The sequence below is a fragment of the Antennarius striatus genome, chromosome 12 (assembly GCF_040054535.1).
Source record: "Antennarius striatus isolate MH-2024 chromosome 12, ASM4005453v1, whole genome shotgun sequence".
NCBI lineage: Eukaryota > Metazoa > Chordata > Actinopteri > Lophiiformes > Antennariidae > Antennarius > Antennarius striatus.
This window is the reverse complement of record NC_090787.1, coordinates 10,460,798-10,473,286: the sequence shown is the minus strand read 5'-3', so window position 1 is coordinate 10,473,286 and position 12,489 is coordinate 10,460,798. Positions and strand designations below refer to the sequence as shown.

The 12,489-nt window shown below is 41.9% G+C and overlaps 1 protein-coding gene across 2 annotated transcripts; it reads left to right on the top strand.

Moving 5' to 3' along the window:
• The first annotated feature begins 207 nt into the window (after positions 1-207).
• On the top strand, positions 208-12,112 carry marchf4b (membrane associated ring-CH-type finger 4b). Of its 2 annotated transcripts, XM_068329623.1 has the most exons (5): positions 208-847; positions 1,211-1,930; positions 9,171-9,326; positions 10,116-10,308; positions 11,479-12,112. In XM_068329623.1, the coding sequence occupies exons 2-5, from the start codon at positions 1,508-1,510 to the stop codon at positions 11,892-11,894; spliced, it is 1,188 nt and encodes a 395-aa protein (XP_068185724.1). In that variant the 5' UTR covers positions 208-847; positions 1,211-1,507; the 3' UTR covers positions 11,895-12,112. The 2 variants fall into 2 exon arrangements, with proteins under 2 accessions (XP_068185724.1, XP_068185723.1); XM_068329622.1 differs by having other exon boundaries at positions 208-1,930.
• Positions 12,113-12,489: the final 377 nt, after the last annotated feature.

The following is a 12,489-nucleotide window of genomic DNA, read 5'->3' as shown; positions in this document are numbered from 1 at the left end:
ATTCATCACAGTTTTGTGACTTGTAGTCCTGACAATAAATTATCTTCTAAAACAAAGAAAAACGTGATAGATATTTTTTTCGATTTTCGTGGTATTCCTTGATTATCTTGTTTACCTTGGTCTGAAAAAAAAACCGATCAATTTGATTAAGATAATTTGAGTTTGTGAAATTGGGGTGGGTTTTTTTTTTAGTGTTTCTGCCCTGAGACCAAATTACCTTATTGATTAACCAATTGCTGCATCCCTGCTCCTTTTTTTAGGTCTTTTATAGTTCTTCCACCGCCGGATTTGAATTGTGTTTCAATTTCATATTACAAGTTTAATGAAAATGCAATATCAGCTTATTTGATATTTGTTATGCGCAAAATTGCATTTAAACTGTTTAAGTAGTTATTTAATTTTTGTGAGGGTTTTTTTTTTTTTTGTCTGCTTGCATGCAGGGGGGTAAAACAATATCCCAGTTAAAGTCATGCGTCCTAAGTTGATGGAGTTGGTGCTGAACCTTTGCCCGCATCTGTAGTCCTGACTTGCTGCTTGCATCACCGTGCGGCGGTGACGTGCGGCGTCTGGGAGCTGTCCCAGGAATCGTGGTGATGAAGCTGCAGCACCAGTTCAAGCAGCCAATGATCACAGGAGAATCCGGGGATACGGATGCTTTCACTCATTGCAGGACAGTCCGATAATCGCTTTGGATTTTAACGGACGGGTTTTAAACCCATCGGACATGGAGATTCGGTGATTTTGGGATGTAAGCTTCAAACATAGTTGTTTGCGACCTGCAGTCTGGCTAGGGATCAAAGAAAAATCCTGAACCTGAGACGTATTTAAATCGGGGTTTGGTCGCCAGGTAAGACAGATTCCGCCTGCCTAACATGGAAACGCCATCGATTGACTTGATTCGCTTTGAGAGCGTTACAAGACGTCGAGCGTAATCGGGGCTTTTGTTGGTTTATAATGACCCTTTTAATGTTGTTGGAATATTCGAATTTGAATATCGAGAGCTGACGTGCGGTTTTGTCGTCTATATAACCTTTGGATGCTGCTCTCGTCGTGAATCTGGAGGGAGAAGCCCGTGGAGAGAGTTTGTGCGGCGCGGAGCGCGCAGACCGTTCAGGCCATGAAATGACAGTAGATAGGGGGAGAGCAGGCCATAGCCTTATTACCTGAATGCACATTGCTCTCAGTCTAACATATGACTTTCCTCTTTTAGCCGTTCCATTAATTGGACTTAATGGCTTCAGACACTTGTTTGCATCGATGGGATTTATTTGCCTCCTGGATTTGCGTCCTCAAGGGAAGCCAGTAAAAGACTTCCAATCGATTATCAGCACAGAAAAGTAAAGAAAAAGCTGCACCGAACCCCCGACCCATCCCTGCGCCCTCGCCCTGTCCATCACACCTCACGACATTACACGACTGTTTCGTTCATGGGGGCGCGCAGAGCACACGCTGTTTTCCTCCTGCACCTCCGCGCGGTGCCGTGACTTTCCGGGAGCCGGACCGTCTGATGCTGCGCGTCCAGGGGATGCTGAAGAGCCGCTGCTGCGTCCTGCTCGGTGACCTGAGAGTGCTTCTTCTCGGGCCGCCGGCACCGCCGACACCGTTGCCTCCGCTGAACCCCATGAGCGGCCAAACTACGGACAACAATGAGACGGGAGTCCCCGACAATAACTTCACGTTAACGCGGAGCCACCACCAGCGGCCAGCGGATCGGGCTGCCCCGCCGGAGACAGGCGCAGGACCGCCGGCGGGAGAGAGACCGGGCTGCTGGGTGGATGCTGCGGAGCTGTCGGCGGCTCTGCGCGGCTGCAGCAGCTCCTCTGATGACTGCTCAAAGGGCAAACTGGAGGAGAGGTACTCCCTCACCAGCTACACCGAAAGTGGCTTCAGGACGCCAGTGTGCAGGATCTGCTTCCAGGGACCAGAACACGTAAGTTCAGTAGAAAGAGGCGTTTGGTGGAGAGTGTCTTTCAGCAGCAGTCCCACAAGCATGTCTGGCTCTGGAAATAGAAGAAAAGGAAATGGTCTGGGAACAATAAAGGATTCATTTTTGTCTTAAAATATTATACTTGAAAAATAAATGTTGTGTATATCTGTTAAATTACAGTGTGTAAAGGCTATTGATTAAGTCTGTCAGCTGTAGAACCCACTTACAAAAAACTGAAGAGGGAATGAATTCAAAATTCAACATCAGTCCCACTATATGGATCTGCACCAAAAAATGTATGGATTTATTCATTTGTACACACACACACACACACACACACACACACACACACACACACACACACACACACACACACACACACACACACACACACACACACACACACACACACAGCTTTGACGTTGCTCCTCTTTTAATTCTGGTTTCAATTCAATTCATTTATTTAGATCTTCCACAAAGTCCACAGAGGAAATATGTTTTGTAGTTCTTACTTAATCCAGGCTGACACTGGAAGATGTGACATCTCCACATGTTTAGGAACATTAATAAAATTATCCTGGATCCTCTCTTTTATCTTGATCTGCTCTAAATGGAATTGGCTTGTTCTGGCCATAGAACCAGGCCTCTAAGAAGTTTCACATATATCACTTAAACACATATAATCTAGGTGGAAACATAATCTCTCATTGCTTAAGGTGATCACTATCATATTGCATCTCTGCGAGGGTTCAGAGATGTGTGAAAACATTTGGTTGTTACTTTGTTAGAATGAAAACTCCAATCTTTTTGCTCTGTCTGGGGTCAAGTGGACTAGACTAGGTCACTGGAATGTTGCACAGAAGCATTTACTACATGCAGACTTTCTGTCACTTGAAGATTTGCTGTCCAAGCTTCTGTTACGGTGAGAAAACCCTCGCCCAGTGTCTTCTTATTCAGGCATCCATGAAGCTGGAGAATAAATCCGATCAGGGATCTTTCTGCATCCTACACTCATCCCTACGTGCTGCTCTAGGAGACAGAAATAATAGTGAGAAGATAATGATAGGTCCTTGTGGTTGACAAGTGTGGAGGATGCACAGAGGTGCAGGAACAACTCATTATGGCGAAACACCGCAAGAGCCTCCCGATGCATTTAATGCATGAAAAAAACAATAATAACACTCACTCCATTGCTCACACACCACCTGGTGACAAAAAATAAATTAATGATCATTTGCGCTGAACAGAAGGGAAGAGCCTTCAAGTTAATCGCAATGTGTACCATTGTCTTTGGTGCCTTATTGATGATAATGTCACATTACATCAATCAGAGGGGGAAGCATTGGAAAGAAGATGACTCCTGTGGTAGATTTATTCAATTATAACACAGAAGCTTTCTATGTGAAGTAGGATTAGTGATGTGTGAAACCTACCTTTTAATCTGGCGGTCGGTGCTGTACTCACAGACTCGCTGTATCATTTCAGGGCTGTTGCTCTGTGTATAGCTTGTAATCTCTCTAATGTTGCATCAACTAATTACTCCAACAGCAATTCTGTGCTTCATTCCAACTCTGAGCACAGACTCTGTAATTATTCCTGACAAGAGGTCGAGTCATGAGATTGGTAGCAAGGCCTTATCTGCTTTTTTTCTTTTTTTTAAAAAAAATCTCTAATTGTTGGCACACTCTTCAATGCATACAAAGCACTGCCGCCAAAGTTTGCAGTATTTCCTTGGGACTCCTCAAATTCATCTCATCAATTCTTCCTTTTGGTTTCACAGCTTGTCTTTTGCACCTGGTTCCGTGGCGTTCCATCATTATGCATCTAATCATGTCTCACTGACCTTACATTTGTCATCTCAGCTGTTGGTTTGGGTGAAGTCCAAATGAGGTGTAAAATGTGAACAGGAGAGAACTAGGCTCTATTTGAAATGAGAGGTGAGTAGACGAAGCAGGGGAGGCATTAGCTTTCCTCTATTCTCCCTTAGCCTTCGAAATGTCACATAGACCAGAGCTGCCAGTATCAGATGTGACAGCCCACCTCCAGAACACTTCCATCCCCAAGGCTGAGATGTTGAAGACAGAGTGAAAAGGGGACGAAGACACAATTATTTCCCTCACGCTTCCTAATAGAAAGGAACTTTGACTATCTGTCAGAAGAAACCATTAAAATATTTGTGCTGTGAGTAAATATAGTGCTCAACAATAGAATAGGTCTGTGTAATTGAATTCATGTTTTTTGGGGTTATTTCATTTGAGGCTCCTTTAGTTATTCAACACCACGAGTTCAGTTGTTCAGGTGTTGCAGTTTCACACACACGCACACACACACACACACGCACACACACACACACACACGCACGCACGCACACACACACACACACACACACACACACACACACACACACACACACACACACAGCGACCAATTATAGTTCTCCTTCAGTCTGAGATTTCCTCTCTATACTGGACATAAAACCCTTCTTTCAGAAATCCATGAAGTCAATCAGGTGTAAATCTTCACAACAGCTTAACAAGAGAAGATTAACCAGAAAACTGAAATAAAGAATTTTGTGTAACTTTAATTTAAAACCCGCTTAATAGCAGAGAACACCTTTCACAGCAGAGAGATCTCCTCAGGTCCAGTATAACAGGAGAAATGATGCCAGGGACACCAACATTCTGAACACACTGTTTGGTCATGAGAGTTTTATATTATGAATAGATTTGTCAGCCTACTCCTGTTATTTTTTTCATTTCCAGGCACATACATAATGTACAGCACAATGAATAGCTGACCTATACCGGATGAAATGAAGTGAATTGAATATGAATTTATTCATGGTTTTTATGTCACCCATTCAGCTAACTTGTGGTGAATTTCAATCCGTCAAATCCTCCGTGTCGCTGATGGCCATGCAGTATCTTTACAAGGGAACCTCACGTGTTCACATGGTGTTTACTGTATTCAAGCAGGGGCTTTTAGATTTGATCTGTACCTCGTCTGTCTAAGCGAAGTCTCGCTGAATAAATTCTGTCTCAGGATACCGTCAGGAAATAGTCAGATAGTAAACAATTTATTAGGATAAACATATTTTGAAAATATTCAACGAAGACAAGTATTGGTATATTTTCCGTGAGTGTGGGAACCTTTTCCAACATGCCGTGCAGTATTATATTGAAATGCCCTTTGGGCCAGATTTGACTGCTGCCCTGTCACCACTTCAGCTGCATGCTGAGGCTATGTGAGGTTCCATTGCTCCCAAAAAATGTCAGCTTTCCCTTCTAAATCATAACACAGATAATGTAGTTGCACAATGTGTTTGTCTGAGGCACAATGCGAAGCCTCGAGGGGTCGAGTTGCCATCAGTCTATCTATATAGTTCCACAGTGCAGAGGCATTAAGCTTTCTGTATTCCATCATAGCGACGCTCCTCTACCATTTGTTGGAAATGGGATATAAACAAGTGACATAAGCACAAGAAATTCTGTACCATCTGAAGTTTATAGACAGCAGCTGTGAATTCATGAACTTAAATTATAAACCCTGGTCGCTCTTTAACTCAATTACTTTCAAAGGGCCATTAACTGTCACTGGAGCTCTAATGGTTCCCATAAAATAAGCAATGACTGCAAACACCAGCGTATGTTTTATGAGCAATCAGTAGATAAATACATGTGAAATGATATGGCATTCAATTAAAATTTTCAGTGATTGTACTGTCCCTCTGACTTGTTGAATATAGCGATAATATGTATGTGAGACTATTTCTCCGATGGATGCAGTAAGGCAGATCGCTCTCATCCTTTCTGCAGGCGCTATTTTATTATAACTTATTTTCCCTTCTCCTACAGTTAATGAAGTTGACTTCCATTGATTTCAGACCCTTAAGAAATACGAATGGCTGTCTCTAATTTAGTTGCATGTTGTTATATACACTGTGAGTGAAACCAATTTTACAAAGAGAAAATTAAATGCACCAAGGTGTTTTCAGGACAATGCAGCACAGAGGAACAGACTAAGACAGTCACAGCTTTCAGACTTTCTTTTTAATCTGGTGCTCTACTGTGGGTTTTTTTTAATTATCATTGCTGTCTGATCAACAAAAGGGCATTTATTTATCACTTTCTGTATGTGTGGGCTGTAATGCCACATTTGTTATCAGTCTTTCTTGCTCTCTCTCCAGCCTCAGTTGTACTAGAGTGATCTGGGTTTCAGCTCTTGGCTGCAATCAAGCCAGTCACAGTTAGTGGTCTGAGTCCCACTGGACAGGGCTGAAGTGTTCCGGTGCTCCTGCCAATACACTCCCACCCTGGCCATCTGTAGATGGGCCTTTTCTCCTCTAACTCCCCACATTTCTGTCCCTTCTCCTCAAACAGGGTGCTCCTCCATCTGTCGGGAATGTCAGCACTATGACGGCTTGGGGAAATAAATGGAAAGCTCACTGCATTATGTATTCCTTAATAAAATCTAAATACTACAGCTATGGCAAGTATGAAGAGGGAATTGAAAATTAAATATCACGAATCATAAAATTAACACTTCAGTTTGATGACCTTCATTCCAACAGCAGAGGTTGGTTAAAAAAAAAAAAACCCATTCCATTCAGGTTTTTTGTTCAGTGCCATTGAGATCATCAGACAATCATGCAGCAAGGTTGTGCTTAGAATTTCATTAACTCACATTTCTTTAACTGCAGGTCAAACCTAAAGAAGGGTGGCAGACCTACATCTTCTGGGTCTTCATCCATATCAATTATGACAGGACTATTACTACTTTTTAATGAGATTGAAGCTCAGGATGAGAGATTATAGATCTCTCATTTGTGTGAAAAGCTCATGATGTCATGTGAATATCATGGTAATGATTTTCAGATCTATAGACGGAAAAATCCTTTCTTTTTTGCCTAAATATTACCAAGAGGTCAAAAGTATAATTGTTGATCAGTGTTGAATTATTTACATCTAAATAGTTGTTGTTTACATTGAATTATTTCCTAATTACAAAAATTAACTAAATAACAAAATCGTTTTCCTACCTTGAGATGTGCCTATTGCTTTAATTTCAGCTCTTGTTGTGGAGAAATAAACACCTGTCACGGTGAAGATGTGCTTCATCCTGGTTAACATCTTCTTAAAATCATTTTCCATATTTGCATATTCACATTTTGGCGAGCGTGTTGACAAGGTATCCTGTTCACCAGCTGCCTGAAAGCAGGTGACTCGACAGCAGAAAAGAGACTTGTCCCGGCGTCGTACGTGAGTCGGAGAAGAATAATTAGAATCCAACTGCGGCTGCTTGAATATATGAAAGATTTTTCACAGCAGGTAGAACCAAAAGTCAGCTCATAGTTTTCCCTTTTACTAAAATATTGTTATGTGACTGTAAGGCAAAAGTAGAGAAAATGTTCAAATGAAGAAATCTGACTGGATTGCTTTCATACAGCTCCAATCCTGTCCACACGTAATGTTAGAGCCATATTTAACATAATCAGGAAGTGGAGGCTGTGCATCATTACAGATAGACAAAATGAGTCAGTTTACGTTTCTACAGTAAAATAAACCAACATCCTGTTAGTACCATTGAATTTATTTGCTGGATTGAAAATGGAATGCATTAGCGTGCTAGTTACAGCTAACAAACTGAGAATATCTTCTGTCCTACATCCCTGGTGACCGCTGAGCGCTTTGCAGGTGAATTAATATGACTGCCCTGCTCACAAGAGCCCTTGAAAGCAGATATTTACTCCGATGACCTTTGAGGTTAAACGCTCAACAAATATAACGTCATTCTGCTATTCAGTGAAATCGGTCATGTCTGGGTACACAGCTCTCAGGAAATCATCAGTCACAAAGCTGATTTACGATGCTGAGCAGCTCTCACGTCCTACACTTGTTTGTGGAGTGATATGTTTTGAAATGCTCATGTTGGTTGACAAAGAGCTAATCAGATATTTCGGATCTACAGTTCTGTTATGAATATCAAGACCTGTCGACATGAAAACTAAACTGGTATTTATGCTTCGTATATCTGGAACAACCTGAGATCAGCTCCAACCTTTAATTCTTTGATATCAGGGTTTAGTCTCGGAGCTGCTTCTGATTTCTCGCTGCATTCTTTTTATTTTATCTGTTTTTCTCTTTTTTACTTCATGTTTATCTTCTGTTTTATTACATCCCACTTCAAAGCGGTGATGTACTGTAATTGTCAGAGCTTGTGTCTTCGTTCGTCCGTCCGTTCGTTCATTAGTCCACCAAATATCTTCATAACCATTGCAGATAGAAGGATGAGACAAAAGCACATTACTCGTGCAGCAAAGGGGATGAAAATGAGATGATGACATTGACCTTGAGAAAACTAGGTCAAGGTTAAATTGAAACTTTTGTACACTCAGGAACCGGATAAGATAGAAAGGCCAGTGTGAGTAAAACCATAGATCAAAGTTACAGCTTTGATCTACCTGTGCATAGCTTTGACGTACCCTGAAAAGTCAAAGCTATGCACTAGTCAGGTACTACTTTCAGGGTACCCTGACCAAGTAGGACATTGTTTGCTTTAGTGTTCAGAGGTGCGAATAGAGAAAGAAAGAGAAGAAAGCAGCGAAGAATAAACACGTTTTCTATAGGTCTGGAATACATAGAACTGTAGAGCAACATTTATGTTCAGTATACCACGTGTGGCAGCAGTGTGTGCTGCCTGACTGTCTAAGGTCACAGAAAATCAAATAGCCAAGTGAAGTCTTTCAGGTCATGAATGAAGGTGTTGAATAAAGTCAATTGGACTTGTAGGAACAAGTCAAAGATATTTCACCTCTCATCAAGAGGCTTCTTCATTTCTGAACTGAAGAAGATGCTTGAATGAGAGGTGAAAAATGCAGAGACCCGCATTTAAAAGTGTCGCCTGCAGGAGGTGAAGAAATGTCAACTGCTCATTGTTTGCTGTAAGAAGGAATTTCATCTGATTTGCATAAATAATAAGGTATTTTTAAGCTTGAGTTCAGTGAAAAAATTCCAGTAATTTTCTGTGTTACTATCGAGAAATACCTTCATACTATAAGTATCCGTGCAAGACTTAAACATATATCTATTAGAAAATATGAAAAAAATGTGTGCGTGTGTGTGTGTGTGTGTGTGTGTGTGTGTGTGTGTGTGTGTGTGTGTGTGTGTGTGTGTGTGTGTTTCAGATTTTTGCTCCTATATATTTAAATGAGTTAATAATGAAATGTTCTGCCTCTGTCCAACAGGGGGAGCTCCTGAGCCCGTGTCGGTGCAGTGGGTCGGTCCGCTGCACCCACCAGCCCTGCCTCATAAAGTGGATCAGTGAGAGAGGTTCCTGGGCCTGTGAGCTCTGCTACTATAAATATCAGGTCATTGCCATCAGCACCAAGAACCCACTACAGGTGAGCTGTGGGTATAAAGGGATGTCTAGTAAAAACTTTAATTTGATTTTATCACTGTGTGTTTTGTTATTAACAAGTTGGGCATTATGGTTGGTGGAACCGGTCGGCTGAACCCTCAGTCTGATGAAACACTTAAAACACTAAGAGCTAAAATGACTGTTTTGCCATGCCATTAAGAAAATTGTTGCGTTTTATGATTATAGGGGTGCATAGCCTGAAGTCATCGTCCTATGGGACTCATTTGGATGCATTTTAGGTTTTCATATAAAAATTTATGAGGGACAAAGGCCCAGTGTTTTTAGAAGGCACGCTGCCTTCTTTTCAGCTCCAATTATGTTCTGATCATAAACCTAGGAATGCATTCAAGAATGAAAGTAAAAGAAAACAAAAATATGTAATCTCAGAGACAGAAAGTTTATAGAAGATGCTAGTCTCTTATTTTTAGTATTATGAGCAGATAGATTTGTTAAATGTGTAAAACTGTTCAGCTGTAACTTTTGTAAGAACAAATTCATACTCAAACAAAATGATACAGCTGCCAACTCATACCTGCATCCTATCATTGCAGCATTCCTCTCAGTTCACTGCTTATCTGCCTTTGTGCTGGAATAGTATAACATTCTTCCTCCCAATAACTTGGAATGTGAATGCCTTAAGTCATGCAGTCAGTGCTTCTTTACATTTCTGTCACTCTTTATATCTTTGTTCTCATTCTTGTCACATCAACTGTCGTGTAAAGATAAAAGACAGGAAATGTTGATCTGTGCTGTGGTTGGTGTCTCCCTGCAGTGGCAGGCCATCTCCCTGACAGTGATAGAAAAAGTGCAGATAGCCGCCGCCATCCTGGGCTCCCTGTTCCTGATGGCCAGCATTTCCTGGCTGGTGTGGTCGTCCTTCAGCCCGTCAGCCCGCTGGCAGAGACAAGATCTGCTTTTCCAGATCTGCTACGGAATGTACGGCTTCATGGATGTGGTCTGCATTGGTGAGCCTCTAGACTCAAAACCAGTCGTTAGCTTTTGTGATTCTTATAAAACCTTTTGTGATAAATGTGCACATTTGCAGACTGAAAATGTGTTCCAATTATTCCAGTGCATCCTGCGTTCAGAAGGCGATGCTAATTCAACAACACAATCAATATTTAGACGGTCCGCAAGTGTACAAATGATTGCTGATGCTGGAGAGCAGGGACACTTGTCAGACTACACAAACATTACAATTTTGCAGCGACTGAAGTCGTTTTTATACCCAATATTGAAATGTATTCTAACCTACAACAAAAGCAGCAGCATCATATTCAGGCAAACATTTAAGACTCCAGCATCTGCTGATAAAATACCAAAAAAAACAACATGCAGTCAAGTATTTCCCGCCATCCTCTGGAGTTCTTTGGATGTGCAAATTGAAATTTGCACCCTCCGCTGGCGGCCTGCTGTCCTCTCCTCTCAAGCTCTGGTCTGTGGTGGCTGTGTGATGTCACCTCACATTAAGAACATTCTAACTATCGCTGAGGCTGAGGAGATTGATTGCCTCCGGTTTGGTGGCGGAGGATCGAGTGTGGAGTCAATAACTGTGAGCTGAGAACGAGAGGCTCTGTAAATATAGAGCAGGTTGGGATTTATATAATGTCCATCTTAGGCTGACGGGTGTTGAAGTATTTCTTTTTATTTTTTTATTTGAGGACAGTTTTGTTCTTCTGTGTCCTGGTCTGTAAACTGACTTTAGGTATAAAGGTTATGAGGAATCCATTCATACATTGCTTCTCCTCTACGTGACTAACATTCAGAGGGAAAAGGCTAAAATACTGAGCCCGAGCATCTCCTGCTGCAGATTGATTTCAATTTTCTAGATGCCAAGATCAGTGAACAGAAATCGATAAAACTACCCCGGAGATCAAATGCATCATTTTCGCTAACGTAAATCTAAAAAGCGCTGAATATTGCTGTGTCATACTTTGTGCCACTTTTTCCAAGTAATAAAATGGTATCTCAGGGTTTTGGTGTGATACTTTATAAATGAGGTGTTTGGTTCCTCTAGTCCCTCAGCTCATACTTTCTGCTGTCTGCAGTGAATCCACCGCTGCAGAGACATACGGTGTATCGCTGTAAGGCTTCCACACACCAACATGGTCTAATTGATGCTCTCATCTCCACAGCGTTAATTGTCCACGAGGGACCTTCTGTGTTTCGGATCTTCCACCGCTGGCAGGCCGTGAACCAGCAGTGGAAGGTCCTGAACTACGATAAGTCTATGGACAGCAGCGACCTGAAGAACGCCGCCGTGGACAGGACTCTGCCTCATTCCAGCCCGGGCTATCAGACTGGAGTCGGAGTGTCCACCTCCACATCCTCCCTGGTGGTGGTGGCCTCCACAGCCGCTGGCTCCACCTCTACAACTATCGTGACAGGAGGATTGGGGACACATGTGGACCCCCACAGCGGCAGCACAGTCCCCGACCAACACTGTCCTTATAACATCCTACATCTCCTCAGCCACCTGAGACAGCCAGAGGTCCGAAGCCAACCCAGCAATAGCACACGGGAGCTGGTCATGAGGGTCACCACGGTCTGAGGAGTCAGTCGAGGCCTTATCTCACTAGGAGGGGACAGATTTATGAACCAGCTGACAAATCCAGAACAAGTCTTAACTGCACTGGACTCGTACCATGTCGTTGCTTTGTTTCAAACCACATCACATGTCCTTACATGAATCGAATAAAAGTTGTTTGATTTGCAGAAGTGGTTGTAAAATAGTTCTTTTGCATATTTGGTAATCAGATATGAACTTGTGTCTTTTGAATGTATCAGAGGTGAAGAGAATTACAGCCTTCTTCACGACAGATCAGATTATTTCAACCACGTCTCGAGTGACACCCCAGTGATTTATATTCGATCAATGTGAGATGGTGAAAACCCACTATTAATAAAAGTATTATAAAGTTCAGGTTTCTCCATCATAAGATAATGGTGTTTTATATAATCTGAAAATAAGACTTGAAAGCATGAAATAGAAATATAAAAAAAAAGTTTTTTAGTTTGGCATCCTGATCCCTCTTAGCATTAAACATATTTCATGATAATTATGGGTTACATTCGGCACTTTTTGCAATACAGTGAGTCATTTCCTTTAGAATGAACAAACAATGTACTGCAATTATGTATTATGG

Excerpts from the sequence above, each read along its gene's own strand:
- marchf4b (XM_068329623.1), top strand. The coding sequence starts at position 1,508 with ATGCTGCGCGTCCAGGGGATGCTGAAGAGCCGCTGCTGCGTCCTGCTC. Across the intron at positions 9,327-10,115 it reads GCACCAAGAACCCACTACAG|TGGCAGGCCATCTCCCTGAC; the intron begins GTGAGCTGTGGG and ends GTCTCCCTGCAG. Across the intron at positions 10,309-11,478 it reads CATGGATGTGGTCTGCATTG|CGTTAATTGTCCACGAGGGA; the intron begins GTGAGCCTCTAG and ends TCATCTCCACAG.